The following is a 22,069-nucleotide window of genomic DNA, read 5'->3' on the forward strand; positions in this document are numbered from 1 at the left end:
ACTGTCTCACCGCACTCCAGTATCTCTCTGCTGCTCAGAAGAAGGACGCCAAGATATCTTAAATTATGCTTGCCTTAAATCAGTCAGAGGATGTGAAAAGACAATTTAAGGTAGTTAATAGGTTACTTTGCAAGAAAAACTTTGATCCGTTTGGGAAGAATTGGCTAACAGTGTTTCTTAAACACATGCGCTTACATGTTCTACAGAAATTCCATGACACACCTGAGGCCGGACATTTAGCATTTATTAAGACATACGATAGGATCCGCAAGAGATATTTCTGGCTAGGTTTATTTAGGAGTGTCAGTCACTATATGTCGCTCTGTAGAGAATGCCAGAGGAGAAAGGCAGTTCCTCAGAGACCACCTGACCACCAGCCGAAACGCCCTTCCAGCGTGTTGGGATTGACCTCCTCAGACGATTTCCAACGTCTGCTAGTGGCAATAGATGGATTATTGTTTGCACTGATTATCTGACACGCTGTGCCATTACAAAAGCTGTGAAAACAGCCGAAGCATTCGAGATAGCCAAATTCATCGTGGAAGACATTGTGTTAAAACATGGTTCCACAAGGTCGTTAATTACGGATCGAGCGAAATCACATGACGACTGCTTACCATCCGCAAAGTAAGGGCTTACTGAACACCTCAACAAGACCTTGGCCGACATGCTATCAATGTTCGTCTATGTTGAGCAGAGCAAATGGGATGGGGTGCTACCTTTCGCGACATTTTCCTACAACACCGCCAAACAAGACACCACAGTATTTACGCCGTTTTTCGTGGTGCATGAGCGTGAGGCAACTACGACGATGGACACAGTGTTTCCGTTACATTCCGATGACGTGGACGACGACTACATCGGCCACGTGTTAACCAGAGCTAAGGAAGCTAGACTCCGCACGCTGCAGGCTCAAGAAAACGATCGCCAAAGGTATGACGCGAGCCACCGCCCTGTTGTCTACCAGCCTGGTGACCGCCTCTGGATCTTCACTCCTGTTGGGAAGGTTGGTCTTTCTGAGAAGCTCCTCAGCCGCTACATTGAACATTATAAGGTTGTAAGACAGTTGTCTGATGTTATTTATGAAGTTGACAATTTCGACCCAGACACAAGACGGCGAAAGATCAGACTACCGTCCACGTCCTTCGAATGAAGCCCTATAAGGATCCTGCAACCCAGGGTAAATTCGAAGCTCCAGCGACAGGCAACAAGCGGAAAGGTGACGAAGAGCGTAGTGACAAGGGAAGTACTAAGAAGGTCAACGCCAGGCGAACATCAGTCATCGGGAGTCGGAGCATGCAGTACCGATGACTCGTTCCCGTACTAGAACGTAACACCGAGACGCTGTTCTCTTAAGGAGGGAGCAATGACGCAGAACAAGATGAGGAGCATAGTCATTGAAGTGTATTGGTGATGATACTAAACTGTTGCATGGAGGGCCTTGAGTTCAAAACTCACCTGAACTGTAAAATTTTAATTCCTATTTTCGGTTCGAGTACATTCTATAAGTATCCACAAATATCGAGAATCCTAGTACTGGAATGTATATATACCGTATGTATTCCGGCCCAAGGCAGTTCGCTCCACGCACTTTTATGTGCAAGTGCTGAATAAACCTTCGTTAAGTGAAGTTAGTGTTCGTCATTCATCTAATTACACCCACTTCTACGTGACAATATTTACGTCCAATTTCAAGAGCGGAATCTGCACGACACGTTTCAACGTTCTGAGGTCCCTCCAGGTTTTATACCGAGGTCTAGTGTAGCAATTTTCAGGTGTATAGTACCTTAAGGAGCTGTACTTTGTCTGCAAACAACAAGTTCATGAACCCTTTGACATATCATTCAACTGTGTCTCAGATGCTGTACCAAGTGAGGTATTTCCGTGGTTAGCGTTTTGACTCACATCCTGGACGGCACTTGAAATCTCTGTCCGGCCATCAATATTTAGATTACCCTAAATCACTTCAAGCAAATGCCGCGATTATTCCTTTGAAAAGGAGTCCCAATTTAGTTTGGAGAGTGATTCTCGGTGGATTCGCTTCTCGAGGGAATCTGGAATACGATTTCGGGAACCAAACACTGTGGAAAACGAGATCGAGGAGGATCCCTAATATTGTGGCAGGGATTATGTTTAACACACGAAACGCTCTTCATGAAATTGTACTGGTCAATCGGCAAGGTTTAACTGTTGTCAGATATCGTGACGAGATCTTGGACCTCATTGGCGGTTGCTGCAAGGTGCTGTGGGTCCGGAGGTCGTACTGACGGACGATAATGCTCGACTTCATAGAACACAGGTGGCTGATGTTCAATTTGAAACGGAAAACACTGCACACATGGTCTGGCCTGCTAGGTCTCCCGATTTAAATCCCATTGAGCAAGTGTGGGCTGTACTAGGGAGACAGCTTGCATCACGTAAGCGTCCACCGGCCACTCTCCAAGACAGGGAGCAGTCCTACGGGAAGAACGGGCGTTACTGAGTCAGCATGAGATTGATGACATCATTCACAGCACATCCTGTCGTTGTCAGGCCTGTATTGCTACCAGAGATGGTCACACACCATGCAGAGCACATTAACCAATTGTCGGAATGTGTGTGAAAATCAGTTAAGTTAAAAAAAAAAACGAAGAACATTTTTGGCTACGTTTGTGCGTACATCAGTTGTTTGCGTTCTGTATTGATTACTTTATATCTATTTTGCTATCATCTGTTTAGATTCTTTTGTGGGAAAATGAACGCAAACTAGTAAAATTTCCTTTTGTTGTTTTAATTCTGGACACCAGTGTATATTTACTTATTTCACTGACTTAGCAAATGTCATGGGATAGGCGTCTAATACCACGTGGGGCGTCCTCTGGCCCTATGGACGGCAGTGCGGCGCTGTGGGAGTGAGTCTACAAGTCCTTGGTACTCCTCTGGATGTAGCTGACACCAAATCGTTTACAGAATAGCAGCAAATTCTGGTCTGTTCGTGGGTGCAGACTCTAAGGCACAGAGACTGGGTTCCATGACATACCAGTTACGCTCGATGCAGTTCATATCTGATCTCTGAGTCTTTGGATCTCCTATGCATGTTCCTGGAACCATTCCCGGGTGACATGAGAGGGATATGGCGGCTTGTTATCACCTTGAAACACCTCAGAGCCGTCACGATGTTGGAGGGCCAATAATGAGTGGATGTGATCCCCGAGCAGCTCGACATACCGCGAACCATTTAAAGTCCGTTCCGGTAGAACTAGGGGGCAGACGCACCAGCCGCCTTGGACCACACCTTATGGGCAGCTTAGATCCATCGATACGTGTGGTCTAAGCAACACGCGTTGTCTTGCTTTGGCGTGGTGCAGTTGAAACCTTGTCCGACCATATCACGTTACGCCGTTGTTGCAGTGTCCGTCCCTGGTGATTGACGACAAATGCAAGCTGTTGTGCCCGATTGCGTTGGGTTCTGTAGCCAACTAAACCGTGATTTGTCGCACTTTTGTCCTTCTGTCGCTAGTGACGATGCGTCTCAGATATCGCCGGTAAAGGGTAATCGATGGTGGCTGGGCGGCCGGTAGTTCGTCTGTTGTGGACTGTGACACAGTTATTCGACCATTTACGATACACCCTCGGCAAGGCTGAACGTATGAAGCCGAATTCTTGCACCATTGTCGAAATAGAAATTTCCATCCGACGTCACCATGCTCAAACGGCGGCAGCCCGGCTCGACTTTGCATGTTACACAAATAACATGCACAACCACTTCGCAGAAGGTCTCCTACACAACTGCAGCAGGCATGGCGGGCGTGTTGTGCGCATACAAGACACGTGCACCATCTGTTTCTTGATTCAAAAAACCAACAGCTATTTTTTTTGGTTTATTTTATTTTATATCTCAAATGCTACCAGTTTCGGCAACTCAGTATTGCCTCCTTCAAGCCCCGTACGCTATTATCGTATTAACAATCTCATCGAATGGTGCCATAAAACAGAAATCGTAAATCCTACTGTTATAAAACAGATTTCCACGGTCAATGGCAATTGTTGTTGCCATTCATTTAATTTTGTTGCTGATGAATTCACGGGCCTGCCCCAACACCTGGTATGGTATATTCCGTCTCTTTCGGTCCATTATGGCCTGGGGGACGTCGCCTGGTACGTATTTCTTGATTCAGAAAACTTTACATTCAAAAAAACTGTAGCAGTCTGTTGCATTATGATTGGATTTACGATGCCAGTTTTAAGGCACTATTCGAAAAATTGTTAATACGATAATAAAGGTGTGGAGCCTGAAGATGACAATATTGAGTTGCCGAATCTGGTAGCATTTGGGATATAAAATATAATAAACCAAAACATGCGGCTATTGGTGAAGTTTTTTGAATCAACAAATACGTACCAGGCGATGTCCCCCAGGCCATAATGGACCGACAGAGAGTGCACCATCTGTGTCCCACTATCGTATGACATCTGCTAAGTCTGTTTATTATCATAATTCAAGTTCGTGTTCCATCTCTAGCGACTTGTCTTTGATGAAACATTAAACACTAAGCATCCTCCGGATGCTGCTTTGTCGCCTAGCTCTGTGTGTCCCAAGTGCTGTGTACTTCCGTGATTTATATCAGTTTCGTGTTTATGCCCATCTTCAGGTTATTACACGCTCGTTTTGGTGTTTCCATAGTCACTGTTTACATAAAAGTTTAATTTTATGATGTTTACTAAATAGACACGCGTGAAGAAATGAACACGCAACACTCAACGTGTTTACATGACCCACTGAATTTACGAGGTGTGGCTAGAAAAAAACCGGACTAGTACTGGTGAAACAATAAAACGAATGCAATAAAGCTGGAAGTCGCGTGGCCTGTCACGTGACTCTCGCTCCGCCTACTGCTCAAGTTTCATCTGCTTCCTGCACTCAGTCTGCCCGTGGCGTCTGTTTTAAGTAGTTGACGTTTTGTCTGTGCGTCGGAAAATGTTGAGTGTACAGAAAGAACAGCGTGTTAACATCAAATTTTGTTTCAAACTAGGAAAATCTGCAAGTGAAACGTTTGTAATGTTACAACAAGTGTACGGCGATGATTGTTTATCGCGAACACAAGTGTTTGAGTGGTTTAAACGATTTAAAGATGGCCGCGAAGACACCAGTGATGACACTCGCACTGGCAGACCATTGTCAGCAAAAACTGATGCAAACATTGAAAAAATCGGTAAACTTGTTCGACAATATCGCCGTTTAACAATCAGAGCAGTGTCTGAGTTAACAGGAGTTGACAAGGAAAGTGTTAGGCAGATTCTTCATGAAAGTTTCAACATGAACAAAGTGTGTTCAAAAATGGTTCCAAAGTGTCTCACATGTGAACAGAAGGAACGCGGAAGAATGATTTGTTCTGACATCCTGGAAAACATTGAAAGTGATCCCACCTTCTTACAAAATGTTATTACTTGCGATGAATCGTGGTTTTTTACTTACGATCCCGAAACTAAACGCCAATCGATGCATTGGAAAACTCCTGGCTCACCACGACAAAAAAAAAAAAAAAAAAAAGCACGAATGTCAAAATCGAAATTCAAGGCAATGATGATTGTTTTTTTTTTTTTTTTGACATCAAAGGGATTGTGTACATTGATTGGGTACCAGAGGGACAAACAGTGAATCAGCATTACTACATTAGCGTCCTGGCTACCCTATGTGAGCGAGTACGGAGAAAACGGAACGATTTGTGGAGAAAAAAGTCATGGATCCTTCACCAAGACAATGCCCCAGCTCACAGTGCGTTGTCAGTGAAGACGTTTTTGGCAAAACACAACATTCCCATCTTAGATCATCCACCCTACTCACCTGATTTGGCCCCCTGTGACTTTTTTCTTTTCCCTAAAGTCAAGTCAGCTTTGAAAGGAACTAGATTTGAGACTGTTGAAGCAGTAAAAGAAAAAGCGACGGAAGTAATGTATGGACTTACCGAAAATGATCTGCAGCATTGCTATGAACAGTGGAAAATTCGTATGGAGCGGTGTAGAGACCGAGGAGGAGAGTACATTGAAGGAGATAACATGAAATTGTAAATAATTGTAAATAAATGTTTTTTCCAGCATCAGTCCGGTTTTTTTCTAGCCGCACCTCGTACAAATTAAACACGGTGAATGTAGCAAGTTCATGTCTTATTTGCAGTTACTAACGTCTAAAGTACCATTGCTGCGTTAAAGGCTTAATATGGTAGTTCAATCATAAATATGCAGTTAACACATGAAAATTGAAATGTGTTTGTAAAACTGTGACAAATATGCAATTACGATTTGCCTCCCCCAGTTATATGTTAAGTACGCTAGTATTTTCAACGTGTATCACTTCGTCCCTTCTAGTACTTTCGCTCGTATCAGTTTAGTGAACGTCACTTAATTCGGTTTTTATTTAAACAGTGAACTCTAACAATTAATGTGAAAACATAAAATTGAATATATATAATCACCTGAAAACGGTCAGAAGCTCGAAACCGGTCATGTGGAATCTTTTTCAATTGTAACTGGTAAAGGATCTTATTCTACATCTCTATAAAAGATCTGTCACAGAGTTGAACAGTAGACATTTTTGGATAAAATTTACTACGTCAGCAATCTGGGGACTTGATACTGCTATCCTTTCATATTTACGACCTTAGCATAGAGTCTATTACAGTGGAGTCTGTCAACTGTTTTAGATGGACAAATAGGATGAGCATGATGGATGCAACGGAAATGTATCTGATAGTTCTGACATCAGACGAATATAAACGTCTGCATGTGTGTGTGTATGTGTATGTGTGTACGTGTGTGTGTGTGTGTGTGTGTGTGTGTGTGTGTGTGTGTGTGTGTGTGTGTGTACTGTTTACTAAGGTTTCTCTTTTTCACGATATGATACGAATCCTGTGTACGGAGACTAGTAAACGATGTTATCAAAGCCAGCATACTACAGCAGGCCACAACAATTTGAATACATTTTAAAATAATTGCTCGGTGTGAAAGGCGTCAACACTGTGGGTAGCTCCCCATTTAAATGTCAAACCTCACCTGCACGCGGGTTTTATTATTTACAGTCGTGGCCATTCACTCTAATATTTATCAACGAGTTCCGCTCTCAAAATCAAGTGAATAGCGACCTCTCAAACAACAAACAAACGTTTTTGCTAACGCATAGAAAACTCCGTGTGACATTTGCCTCACAGTGTTTTCATATATATATTCTCCTATGATGCTACTGCCTCTGTCATCACAGAAAAGTAAATAGTGCATGTTTGCGTCTTACTCGCAAAAAACAAGCAACTGTTAACCAACCGTTGATACTGGGTAACCTGGTCTCTTATTTATTCACTGCATCAGAGTAAAACAGTAATATTTCATGACATGGAAATGTAATACCTACTTTATTTCAATAAATCCATTAACCTTAGAGTGAAGTGCTGTTTCAATAATGTATTCGTTTCATTACATGACGTAGTGTTTGATATGGCGAAAATGGATCATCTGAACAAGCCAAAGAAGAGAGACATTGTAGACAGTTAGCTGAACATTATCATTTTGAGAGTACTGAAAGGCGAACTGTTTTTAATTCTTAAAAAAACATTCAACAGACAAGATAGCATCAAATATTTCTTTATCCAAAGAACTGGTTTCAACAGACTTTTCTGTCATATTCAGGTCTTGAAAATTTTTGGTGTAAAACCTCACCCACAGGATGTCAAGTGGTTAAAATTCAACGATGACAAACTTTTTAAAATGTGCTCATTTCATGCACTCGTGAGTGAACTGCAGCGTAAGACGAACGTGTTTTACAAGAAAAGCTTTTTAAGATCTGAAGATGACAGTGAAGTCTGTAGAAACGGGTAGTCTTAAATTTAAAAAAAAATAGTTTATGCGAGGTTGGCTGTTGAATGGCTTTTAGCAGTCAGTTATATGTTACGGTATCCATAATAGTTCTATTTTGAGAGTTTCGAAGTAGGTGGTACTGTCTAGATTTCCTACAATATCCCTACGAAACTTTACAATTTTTTAAACGAAGAAACTTCGTGCATTCTTAGAGCCATTAACTTAATTAATTTCGACAGCGTGGATTAAGAAAGAACAAACGGTCAGCTGCAAGGATTCGATACACATAAATATTGCATTGACGCCAAAGTCATATTAAGTGGAACAACAGGTCAGCTGAGCACGGATGAGCTGAAGAATCGATGATGTTTTTCTACAGTGGATCACCCTAGTGTTCACTTGAACAGTGCTGGTGCACTTTCCTGATAGTGAGTCCATAACCTGAACAACAGCACCAACTTGCTTAGTGTAAAAAAACGGGCCAACGAGTATGGAAGCAGTACCAATTCTGGCACAGCTTTCGCTCCATCTACATCTGTACCAAGTGGGTTCAGGATGATTTATGACAACCCTCTCCCACCCCCTCCCATGTCCTCTCTCTTGCTCACGTCGGACAGTTGCCTTACACATAAATGGTAGGCTGTTATTCTATTGTGTTTAGCGTGCTTGGCTCGCCCACCCCCTCCCATGTCCCACCTCCTGCTCACGTCAGACAGTTGCCTTACACATAAATGGTAGGCTGTTATTCTATTGTGTTTAGTGTATTTGGAGAAGTTATTGGTAACACTTATCGTTTATATGTAACTTCTAGGTTTTTTTCATCTTCCTTGACTGAAGAATATGGTAGAAACATACATGAGGGTATGGCATATAATAACAGGACGAATGGTTTGTCTGACTTTGCGGTAGACTGGATAAGTTTATTAAGCACCAGCAACAGTATTTACAATGAGCACCACTGTACCCTGTGACGATTACCTGTATGTGGTGTAAATTGTCGGATGGCATACGGAACAGTAACTATGTTTTATTTAGCATGTTTGTCTACTGCGGCAATAAGAATACGCGAAAGTTGGTTGGTGTACAAGTAAGCCTCCCAGGCAATCAAGACAAACACATGATTTAAACTATGTTTGGTCCACCAACACTTTTAATTACTTTCCTAACTACATGGAGACTCTTAACACAGACTACAATAAAGACAACACAAGTGTTATACGGTAGTCTTACATATTTAAAGTTAGGGAAACTTTTTTTTTCAATTCTTAATGTTACTCTCCACACAGACATTAAGAAACTGGGACTTTTTCCCACAAATAATTTTATTCCACTGAACTTATGAAAAATAACAAATTTATCAAATTGACTCGCCATTTCCTATTAAAGAAATAATTCCTTTAAGTAGAGTAAATATGTTACGTGTACGGAAAAGGAAACTGGGAATGGAAGGGATCGAAATCAAAAGCTCTCGATCTGGTATATATGTCAGAAACAACTGCCATAGTGGGAAAAAGTAACTGCACTAACGGAAGAACAGAAACTGCACTTGGCAAAAGAAGAAACAATTGTACATGTGCTACAAGGCTTATGTATTTCTTTAATCAACATGTATGGATAAATCTAGACACAGAGGTTGTCAGCATTTATGGTAAATACCTTTGGAAGGTGTCTGCATGCTGGAGAACCCACAGAAATTAATGCATCTGAATATACTTATTATGTAAAATGATACATGAAGGATCAGCTCATAATCATCAGTTCCTAATTGGATCAACTTAGAAAGGGTGGTTTGATTTTTTAAATTATATTAAAAATTAAACTGGTTGTTATTAAAACAACACCAATCAAACATAAAGACATAATTGTTTTCTGTGTACGTACTATCATGTAAAAATTACTTAAGCGTTTTACTACTCTGTCAAAAATTTTAAAAATTTCTCCTGTTTATGATTATGTAAATGTGTTTTTGAATGCTGACTTGAAAAGAAGCCAAAACTTGGTAGCTTAAAGTCCAGTAACTGTTGTTTCTTACCTATGTGAATGGTGCATAGTTCTACATATCTACATAGGGAATACCAAAATAACCAATAGCTATATCATTATTTGTGAGCACTGATTTCTCTTATTGTGATATGATGTCTGTTTCTCCTTATGTCAGAGGGGGATCATCGCAATACTTTCGCTTGGTTTTAATGACTGCCATGCGATGATACTCTCATCTGCATGTTGAGATGTTATTTATACATGAGCAGGCTGCATATTCTTATATGAAAATATGATTATATATCGAAAAATTCAGTTTATCTTTTACTGAAGCAAACTATTTTATTGCCAAATGAGAATTGTCTGTATTACTTTATCAAAAATAAGACAACTGACATCTACTAACTAAAATCAGGGCTGAAATTTTAATAAATATACACCACTAAATTTCCTCCTTAATTATGTGCTTTTGGGTGTAGAGTAGCAATGTATTTACAAAAAAACACGTGCATTTTGCTTGTCTTCCAAGTATAACTCTTATAACAAGTCCTGATATATGTCTTCCTCATTAAAAACATGATATTAAGTTGCTACTTATACCTCCAAGGTGGTGGTACGCATTTTCACACTAATACACAGTACTGTAGATTGTACCTTCTACTGGCTGCTTCTAATGTTAAATAAAATACCGAACAACTATATGCAATGTAATACATTTAACAGCTATTCGTTCCCTAAGTTGTTGGAAACCTAAATTTTATACACAAGAATGTGAGGTAAAAGTTGATAACTTGCACCCAATAAGGTATTGGTTGTGTCTTATTATAGCTTTAATTTATTAAACTGGAAGTGTTTACGATTTCTTAGACGTCTTACTAATTTTATAAAGTGGTATGATAAAAAAATATACTATTAGCAGACTGAAAACTACTATTTATAACTCTGAAGTACTGCTAGAAATTTTTTACTCTAACAGTACCATATTTTCACAGTGTACCTCTGCAATGTTTTACAGCCAATCGTTTATTGAGTAGTAGAAACTTCAGTTTTGAGCAAGAAAAAAAAACCGTGGAAAGACACGCTAATGTCACCTACGAAGACAACAGGTGTGTTTTGTCTACCTACAGTTTCATTTATTTGCCTGTAAACTACAAGGAAACTCTTACACTAACTACATTTCGACAGTCAATACACCCCGACACACTTGCCACCACGTGTGACAACACTGTAACTCCTATCGTTTTGACAGTAAAATATTGGTTTGAAGACCTTCCGATTTTGTAACAGGATATTAGGCCTATAACCTTTAAAAATGTCCGCCCGTGGTAGCTGCGGGGGCAGTGCGACGGAATGTAATACCTAAAGGCCCAGCTTCGATACCAGACCGGGTAGGAGATTTTCTCCGCTCAGGAACTGGGTGTTGTGTTGTCCTTATCACCGTCATTTCATCCCCATCGACACGCAAGTCCCCGAAGGGGCGTCATCTAGAAAGACTTGCACCATCCGACTGTGTACCCGACGGGAGGCCCTATCCACGCAGCATTTCAATATACCTTTACAAATTACAAATCCATGCCGTAAGTTGCATTGAAACTAAATAGCAATAGTGAATGAATGGTTATTTAAAGAAAAATTAGTTTAGCGTCACCCTCTTTCTTTACTGACCGTTTCATTACTGCTTTAAAGGGTGGCAATAAGGGGTTCTGTGGCACACAGCTTACGTTTTATAACCAATGTACAACCCAGATGACTCTTCAGCTGCCAGGTATAATTTCATATTATAGGCAACCAACCTTTCAAGTCTTATCATAAAATGAAGTATTATTATAATAACACTGTTTATGTTGCTTCCATCGTTGTCTGTTGCAAACAGAAGAGGATCACATGTGTTGATTAGGTAAGGATCCAGAGGAAAATCGGTTCTGTCCTTCTCCCTAAAGATCTGGCAATCATACCTGTTAAGGGCTCCATACTATGTGCAATACTGTAGAAGAGGACTGACAAGCATAGTGAAGGCCGTCTCTTTAGTAGATTTAGTGCATCTTCTAAGTGTTCTGGCAGAGGAGCGAAGTCTTGGGTATAAACACGTCAAATCTCCAAATGTGATCTGAGTTTGGGCCTTAATGACAAATCGGAACATCCTGTTTTAAAAACGTTTTTCATGTAAGAGAAATGTATGTAACACTACTATTCGGTGTCTGCTGGTGCAGAGTTGTTGGATGGGTGGTGTATGAGGTAGGTAGTGGCTGGTAGCATCAATGCAGATCACAAGCCCTTGTAATATAGGGATACATCAGCTACAATCTCTAGTAGTGGATGGGACTACATGAAATACACATTTTGTAACTGTTAAATGTAGAACCAAGTCTTTCAGTGTAAACTGTAAAAAAAATGCAATGTTAACATGTCCACAGTGTAACTGTTATGTAGCAAGGGCGTAATTTTTAAAGAAGTGCAGCCACACACATACCCTTAATAAGATCTGATGTGTTACATTCGAAAATGCCTGTACGAATAGACTATGCAATGTACAATTGTGAAAGGAGCTATTCCATTTGGAAGGGATGCAATCATAACTCAGACAAGAGGAGTGTCATAATTCATCCTAGACATTCATGAAACATATGGAAATAAAGTGAAAGTGGCGCCAGAACTGGTAAAGCAGCCATACTCCAATTATGTACAACTTCCTCCAAGTACTGTCAAGATGGAACTCGTCTAATGTCTGTAGTCAAACCTACATTGAAGCATAATAAAGAAAATCAGCTCTTTCAATGAAACTTGAACTTTAGTTGTTATTGTACTGGGACATCCACAGTGGTCGAAGTTTCTGCGCAACTGTGTGCCCATGACACAGAGACACTTTCATACCTTATGAGCAGTCCATGTTAGTAGTCTCCTACTTTTGCCTTCTCATGCTAGATGACCTTTGGAAGTAAATATCAAGAGAGAATGTGGCTAATTACAAGAAATACTAGGTACAGATACAAATGGGGGATGTATGACAGTTCTTAATATATCAGTATCACTCTGATTGGATGATATTGGCAGCTCATAATGCAAGCTATAAGTCATGTAATAAAAGTGGGAAAAGCAACCACAAGCGTAATAGCATGAGTTGACATAATTGCTACTAATCTAAACTTACAAGAGACTGTTTCCTAGACGATGGAAGCTTCTTCATCTGTTTTATCTCCATAAAGTAGAGTTTGTGTGTTTATCTGTTTATGTCTGGGATCTACTCCGAAAAACCTGGTTCGATTTCAACCAAATTTGGCACAGAAGCAGCATGCTTCATTACTGTGGGCTTTCTACCCTCCTAGCTATAACAGGAGCAGAGATACTGGCAACAACTTGTTTTCCAGCTCCTGGCATACAGGCTGCCTGCATAACAATATTATTGGGGGAGGAGTTTGAGCCTGCTTTATTGTACTCTTTTGCAAGAGTTTCATGTGCCAATGAGAATTATAGAGGAGGGGACAGACAGAGCGAGGGGGAGGAGCAAATAAACAGAGAGAGAGAGAGGAGGAAGAGAAGATGTATGAAGTGAGTGGAAGATGTAGGGTGGTATGGGTGGGTGGAAAAGGAAGAGGGGTGGCGGGAATGGCCTGATAAAGGGGATGGAGGAAGTGGACTAAGATGGGGGAGGAGGTGAAGGGACAGACAGGTGTGGGAGGATGAGGTAGACAGAGGGAGGAAGAGGTGGACGCAGAGAGGGAAAGGAGCAGATGTGTCTAATATATGTGACAAACATGTATGAGGGTGAGCCTGTGGGGAGAAGGTCACTACCCAATAAACATGGCAACAACCGCACACAAATGTTATGAAGTGATATCTTCTAAGGTGTGTAATGGAATGGGGAACTGACTCTCGTCTGCAATGGAATGGGGCGCAGAGGGCATCTCTCAGAGGTTTCATGCACTCAGACACAACACAGTAGTGTGTCTACTATGAGGAAATGTCATTCATATTGCCAGTATTAACAGGAGTGAAAGTGGAGACAGTTCCTGTGACAGGGCGGCGAGACCATCTTGCATTAAGGTCAGTGATGATGTCGTGGCGCTAGGGCTGTGAATGCGTGGAAATGAGGCTACATGCATGACGGGGCAAGTGTTTGGCGTAAATCTGAACGTAACGGTTCCAAATATACTGAATTACACCATCTTGTGACTTTCTGAATTTATCTGATTGGGTGATATTAAGAGGGATCTGCTCCTTCTACTCAATAACACCCTTACCTCAACAACACTTTGGTGGGTTAATTGATATTAATGTACGAATTTTCCAATTATGTTTATCGCCTTGTTAATTAGTTATGCAATAGGCTTAAGGTTACTATTATTGGAACCGTAATTGTATGTTGATTTGTGATTCGAAGCACGAGTATTACATAGCTAAACATCCTTTCTTTGTTTGGTTAGGACTGTAGAGGTGCTGGGGCTACTCGACGAGTGTTATACATGGAAGAAAATTCTCAAATTTTATAAATTAATTAAATTTAAACCGCTACCTCTAACTTTTCATTGGTGCCGTATGTAGTTTAATATTTTTAATAAATCGGAATATTATTTTCTTAATGCTACATACTATAATACCGTTACTTCCAATGTACTCGTATGTGTAAATGTGTGGGGCCTTTTTTCCAGTAATCGTATTGGGTACACCCCTTTTAAATCTACCCAGCTTTTACTTTATTAATTATTAGAATTTGGTCATGACAGCACATTGTGAGCAAAGTTTCCCTTTTTCTATTTTTTTCTTTTTCTTATACTGCGCATACGTCATGTACTTGATGAAACGCCCAGATTCCTGTTATGTAACATATTTAAGTATTCATTATATCATTATGTACAACGTTTCACTGTATTTAAGTTTCAAAAATTTGTTTCGTTGTGTGTACACTACAGACAGCAGGTGGCTGCACGGGTAGCAGGGACTGTGTGGCGTGGACTGGGCGGTTTCTTAGGTTAGACAGTCTCGGGAAAGATCAAAAAGGTCTCCAGTCTCAAAAAGTCGAGGGCAAAGAAACGATGAGAATCAACCAAGCTACAGCCGGTATTGTAGTTGTAAATTGTCGTAGCCGTGTTGGAAGAGTACCAGAACTTCACGCGCTGATAGAAAGCACTTAAGCTGAAATCGTTGTAGGAAAAGAAAACTGGCTAAAACCGGAGATAAATTATGTCGAAATTTTTACAGAGGCGCAAACCGTGTTCAGAAAGGATAGTTTAAATAAAGTAGGTGGTGGTGTGTATGTGTATGTTGGCAGTAGTTTATCTTGTAGTGAAGTTGAAATAGTTCCTGCGAATTACTATGGGTAGAGCTTATACTCAACAGACGTACCAAAATAATAATTGGCTCCTTCTACCGACCCACCGACTCAGATGATATAATAGCTGAACAGTTCAAAGAAAACTTGAATCTCATGACAAATAAGTACCCCACTCATACAGACTCCAATCTACCGTCGATTTGTTGGCGAAAATAGATGTTCAAAGCCGGTGGCAGACAGAAAATATCTTCCGAAATTATACTAAACGCTTTCTCTGAAAAATACTTTGAACAATTAGTTCATGAGCCCACAAGAATTGTAAATGGTTGCGAAAACACACTTGACCTCTAAGCCACAAATAACCATGATCTAATAGAGAGCATCATGATGGATGCAGGGATTAGTGAACACAAGGTCAATGTAGCGAGTCTCAAAACCGTATCAACCAAAACCACTAAAATAAACGAAAAATATATCTATTTAACACAGCAGGTAAAAATTCGCTTGATGCCTTCCTGAAAGAGAGTCTCCATTCCTTCCAAGCTAATTATGTAAGTGTAGACCAGATATGGCTCAAATTCAAAGACATAGTATCGACAGCAATAGACAGATTCATACCGCAAAAGTTAATAAGAGACGTGACTGATCCCCCATGGTACACAAATCACGTCAGAACACTGTTGCGGAATCAACGAAAAAAGGACGCAAAATTCAGAAGAATGCATAATCCCCAACGAAAGCAGAACAGCTGTTAGCATGAGTGGCATAAAAGTAGATATCTTAGGTGTTGCGAAACAGCTCAAATCACTTAAGAAAGGCAAGTCTTCCGATCCAGATGGTATACCAAAGATCTGAACGAAAGGTCTGTTCCTAAAGAATGGAAAATACCACAGGTCACACCAATATTCAAGAAAGGAAGTACGAGTAATCTATTCAATTAGAGACCCATATCACTGACCTCAGTTTGCAGTAGGATTTTGGTTCATATACTATACTCGAACATTATGAATCATCATTCTTGTGCAACAAAGCTAGCTCTTTATTCCCATGGAGCAATGAGTGCTGTCGACAAGGGATCTCAGATCAATTCCATATTCCTAGATTTCCAGATGGCTTTTGATACCGTTCCTCACAAGCGATTATCAATCACATTGCCTGTATATGGAGTATCATCTCAGTTGTGTGACTGGATTCGTGATTTGCTTTCAGAGAGGTCAGAGTTCGTGGTGATAGACGGTAAATCATCTACTTGTAGAATAGAAGTGATATCTTGCGTTCCGCAGGGTATTGTCGTGTGCCCTCTGCTGTTCCTGGTTTACATAAATGATCTAGGTGATAATCTGAGCAGCCCCCATAGACTGTTTGCAGATGACGCTGTAATTTACATTCTAGTAAAATCATCAGACGATCAATTCCAATTACAAAATGATCTAGAGAGAAATTCTGTAAGTTGCGAAAAGTAGCAATTGGCACTAACCAAAGAAAAGTGTGAGGTCATCCACATGGATGCCAAAAGAAATCCGATACATTTTTGGTATGCGATAAATCGCACAAATCTAAGGACTGTTAATTCGACTAAATATCTAGGAATTACAATTATGAGCAACTTAAATTGGAAAGACCACATAGATAATACTGTGGGAAGGCGAAACAAAGACTGCGCTTTGTTGTCAGAACACATAGAAGATGCGACAAACCTACTAAAGAGACAGCCTACATTACACTTGTCCGTCCTCTGCTGGAATATTGCTGCGCGGTGTGGGATCCTTGCCAGGTAGGATTGACGGAGGACATCGAAAAAGTGCAAAGAAGGGCAGCACGTTTCGTGATCTGCGCAATAGGGGTGAGAGTATCACTGATATGATACGCGAGTTGGGGTGGCAGTCACTGAAACAAAGGCGGTTTTCTTTGCGGCGAGATCTATTTACGAAATTTCAATAACCAACTGTCTCTTCCGAATGCGAAAACATTTTGTTGACAGCCATCTACGTAGGGAGAAATGATCATCATCATAAAGTAAGAGAACTCAGAACTAGAACGGAAAGATTTAGGTGCTCCTTTTTCCCACGCGCCATTCAAGAGTGGAATGGTAGAGCATTAGTATGAAAATGGTTCGATGAGCCCTCTGCCAGGCACTTAAGTGTGAATTGCAGAGAAACCATTTAGATGTAGATGTAGATGTAAAACTGCATAAGCATTTCCTGTGTGTTTCTGAGATGAGATGCACGAAACTGGATAATATTACCCTGTGTGTACGGAAGTATTGTTTGATGCTGATTAGTTTCCATTTAAGAACTTCAACTGCACTGACATAAGATAAGTTCCTCTACATGAAAATGAGTTCCATGAGTGTAAGTACATCTCTGCTCGGTGGTAGATTGGGATTAGGATCAGCGTAGCAATGGAGACGGAACAGAGCTCTCTACTTCCTTCAGGTGTAGTGAAAGTCATATAGTTTTAGCTTGGGAGCACCTATTTAGCGTAGCCATAGAAACCATTGGATAGTATGACAGCTCACACTTTTCTTACTGGCACCGAGTGTTTACGTTAAACCCGACAGGCTAACTGAGACTTACTATGCAGTTTTTTATGGTTAAGGCAACACGGACCGTCCGAACCCCGTAGTCGGTGCTCACTATGGATATTCGCCTCGACACTGTGTTGGCAAGAGTTATGTACTGGAAGCTTACGCCGTCAGACTTGTAAGAGCCTGTAATATACACTGTGACGTTTACGGTAAGCTAAGAGTAAATTACCTTCATAAATTAAGCTATATGGAGATAAACAGCCGGCTTGCAATCTGCAGGCTACCTAACACTCCATCATTCTCCTCTGTCGCTTCTCATTGCTCGCATTTGTGTCTCTCGCTCGTCTCTACAACGTAGTTCCTGTTTATGAATCAAAATGTATTCATTTTTTGGCATTATGCAGACTGATGTGTGTGTCAACACTTACTCCAATGGCCAAAAGAAGGGTCCAGGGAAAGAAAGAGCTAAGTCCGTTTTTTTTCGTTGAGTTTTCACCAGCACATGAAAATAGGGAAGAGACACAGTATTTCCTACTACAGTAAGAGAGGGAAACCAAGCTTGTCACACAGCAAATAAACTTTGAAAAAAGCCTTCTTTACATTCAAAGGGTAAGTTTGAGTCGTTATTGGCGCACGACGGAATTACCCACGTTCAAATGCGGAATAGTAGTTGGAGTTAGATGCATGGGACATTCCATTTCGAGAAAGGGTATTCCCAGATCCACAGCGTCAAGAGCGCGCCAAGAATACTAAATTTTGGGCATTACTTCTCAGCACGAACGACGAAGTGGCTGAAAGTCTTACTTAACGACCAAGATCAGTGGCGCTCGCGTTAGTTTTCAGTGCTAACAGACAAGCGACATTGCGTAAAATAACCGCAGAGTCAATATGGGACGTACGACGAACGTATTCGTTAGGGCAGTGCGGCGAAATCTTGCGTTAATGGCATATGGCAGCAGACGAACGACGCGAGTGCCTTTCCTAAAAGCACGATATCGCATGCAGGACCTCTCCTGGGCTCGCGACCGTAACTGTTCGGCTCTAGACGAATAAAAAACCGTGGCCCGATCAGATGAGCCTCAATTTTAGTTTTTTTAGTTGGTAAAAGCTGATGGTAGGGTTCGGGTGTGTCACAGATGCCACGAAGCAATGCACCCAAATTGTCGACAAGGCAATGTGCAATTTGGTGGTGGCTGTGTTTACATGCAATGAACTGAGTCTTCTGGTCCAATTGGATCAATCTTGACTGGAAATGGTTGTGTTCGGCTACGTGGAGACCATTCGCAGCCATTCATGGACTTCAAGTTCCCCAAAACGATGGAATTTTTGTGGCTGACAATGAGCCTTATCACCTGGCTACAACTGTTACTGACTGTTATCAAGAACACTCTAGACAATTTCAGCGAATGATGTGGCCGTCCAGATCACCCGATATGAATCGCATCAAACAATAACAGGGCACGATCGATAGATCAGTTCGTGTACACAATCCAGCACCGCCTAAACTTTTGCACTTATGGACGGCTATAGAAGCATCGTGGCTCAATATTTCTTTCTATAAAGTTACAACTACGAAATTAAAAATATGAAATTTTAAATGAGTGCAAAACATCATTATACATTAATCTTTTTAAACCTCTAGACTCCTGCTGTCGCTGTCCCATATCTTTGCCTTCGTATTATCTTTGGTATTAGTGTGACCTTGCAGAAGTTACTACTCGACCCCTGCCGCGGAAAAGATACTGCATTCGTACGCTCCAACAGTTTTGACGTGATTTTAAGAAAGTTACGTTAGCGGTTGTGTGGATGGCTACCATAATTAAATGATTATGGTACATATGGAATCCCAAATAACAAAAGCAAGAGTCAGAAACGCAATTACAGCCATAAAGACTCTTGCTGTGGCCACTAAACGTAATGGAATACACATATCCATTTGAAGATGAAAAACTCATTTATATGGCCAAACCATATTTCTTGATAGTATATTTAAGTTTGTTTCAACTGATGTTCAGCTTGTACCTGGTGAAGCATGTCTTCATATTGCTTTTCTCCGTGTTGGCACTGCTCAACGTTCCATAGCTACGAGGCTGAGTGCTTTTACTTTTCATGATGTACTACTCGCTAATAGTACTTTTATCGTAACTCAAAGTGAAGTTTCTATTCTCATGGATGCTCCTTGCAGGTTTTTTGTTCTCAAACCTATATGGGTACGGACTTATTAAATGTGTAAATCGTCGCTCACTTCATTAGCCCCACGTGTATTACAAACAGCATGGGAGGTTGATAGAGAGATGAGGGTACTCACCTGTAGATGGGCTTGCCCACGTCGTCCCGGAACCACAGCACCATGTACACGCGGTCTTCGCGGGTCGCGGGTTCGATGTCGCAGGGCAAAGTGACACTGCGGCCCAGTACCGCGTCCACCGCCTCGGTGCTCACTGACAACACAAAAAAGCCGTACCACGGTCACAACAGTGAACTAAATGTGCAACAACTTACTGATATGGTAGAGCTTATACTTTGATACAGTCAACTACAAAAGAAATGTTCAAATGTGTGTGAAATCTTATAGGACTTAACTGCTAAGGTCATCAGTCCCTAAGCTTACACACTACTTAACCTAAATTATCCTAAGGACAAACACACACACCCATGCCCGAGTGAGGACTCGAACCTCCGCCGGGACCAGCCGCACAGTCCATGACTGCAGCGCCTTAGACAACTACATGTACACGGTCAAAGTCATCTCATAGCACACAGCGGAAATTATTTCCTTTTCAGGCATTGGCTAAATTGTGTCCCAGATGAAACACTTGTATGTTTTAAAGTTACTTATTCTATTTATTCAGTAACGAATGCATTTGCCATGTGTGTCACTTACTGTCTGTAAGTCAATTTTGTTGCTGTTCAGATTGTCTTCAGTTTAGTCCTCGAGATACTTAACACTGAAAGCATTTTATTGTAATCGCACTACTATAATCCAATGAAACTCCATTAACGTAAAGTGGCTTCTGCCATTTGATCTGTTACTATTGATCCCTATTATTCTACCGTTAATCATGGTACAATAAACCTATGAAAGTTGCATTGGAGTAAATCGGCTGCTAGCATCTGATATGTAACTAGTAAGCACTATAACGACAAGCTGTTCAGGCAGTCGTTATTTAATCCTAGTTTGTTGCTTTTACTGATTGTAACTGTATCAGAATTATTGTCTTAAGTGCAAACTTGTGCCTTTTTCGATATTTGATAACCACTCATTTGGCAAAATTTCTCAGTATAGTTGATATTCGAATTAATTTTTACACGAATAAATCTTTGTGTGCAAAAGAAGGTGAATGAACTTCTCCTTCCCCCAAGGCCCAGTCCTTCTACTTTCTCCTTTATGGGCGATTTATGAGGTGCAGATGTATTCCTGGGTCACATCTCTCAAGCGACACTGCTGTGGTGCCAGTTTTCAACAGGATAGTGTTATTCGATACGTGACGTGTGTCTTTAAGAATTGTGTGTGTGTTTCTGAGACAATCCCATGGCCAGTAATGTCTCCAGATCTGTCCCCGTCAGACGTGTGTGTCCATTTTGGACGTCACTCCGTCCCAGTGTCAGTACCCGGGATATCAAGAACCAGTTAAAACAATTTCGGGCCCGCCTGCCTCGTGAGAGAATACAAAGGCCTTATGACACCCCTTCCGGCCGAATTAAAGCACACGTCCAGATTGGAGGGGCTCCAACGTCACGTCGATAAGTGGACACCTACTGTCAAGCTCTTTATAAATTTGATTCTGTAATCAATGAAATAAAATCAAGTATCCGTAAAGTTTCATATCACTCTTCCCACTGCTTCTGGGTGCTTCACTTCTATTTATTTCTCAGTCTAATACAAGGGCTATCCATAAAGGAAAAGACATTTCGAAGTAAAAAAATAAAGAATATTGAAAGACCAAATTTTATTAGATAAATTTTAAAGACACACTCTTAATCTGTTTTTCTGCTTAATCGTCATTCGAACAGAGGCATTTATTATACTGTGCCACGTCTTATTTAGTACCGTCTCTGTATAAATCTGCTGCCTGTGAATGAAACAAATGGTTTATACCGGTATGCAGTTGTCAGTATGGAAGCGTTGTGTAGTAAGCAATATCTTCATTGCCGAGGAGAGGTCGCAGTCGCTCGACGCCAAATCCGGGCTGTGTAGTGGATGATCTAACACCTCCCATCGAAATCGTCGAAGGAGCTCTCACTTACTATTGGCCGTGTGTGGACTCGCGACGTCGAGGAAAAGCAAAAGTTTTGCGCTAAGGTTCTCCTGCCTTAATTTTATCAGTATTTGACAATACTTCTCTGAGACAGGTGCTGTGGTACGTTCAAGGAAATCAGAAAAATTCCCTTAGACTCTAAGATTCCCAAAGCACAGTAGCCATGATCTTCCTTGCTGACAGCTTTCGAAAAAACTTCGTTGGTTT

The 22,069-nt window shown here is 41.0% G+C and overlaps 1 protein-coding gene across 1 annotated transcript in view; it reads right to left on the reverse strand.

Moving 5' to 3' along the window:
* Positions 1–20,036, reverse strand: part of LOC126260324 (hemicentin-2-like) — a 432,251-nt gene extending 412,215 nt beyond the window's left edge. Inside the window, exon 1 of the mRNA XM_049957649.1 lies at positions 19,912–20,036. Within this exon, the coding sequence (XP_049813606.1) occupies positions 19,912–19,955 (44 nt within the window). The 5' untranslated portion in view covers positions 19,956–20,036. The remainder of the gene's footprint in view (positions 1–19,911) is intronic.
* Between the last annotated feature and the right edge of the window lie 2,033 nt (positions 20,037–22,069).

This window comes from Schistocerca nitens, chromosome 5, assembly GCF_023898315.1.
Source record: "Schistocerca nitens isolate TAMUIC-IGC-003100 chromosome 5, iqSchNite1.1, whole genome shotgun sequence".
NCBI lineage: Eukaryota > Metazoa > Arthropoda > Insecta > Orthoptera > Acrididae > Schistocerca > Schistocerca nitens.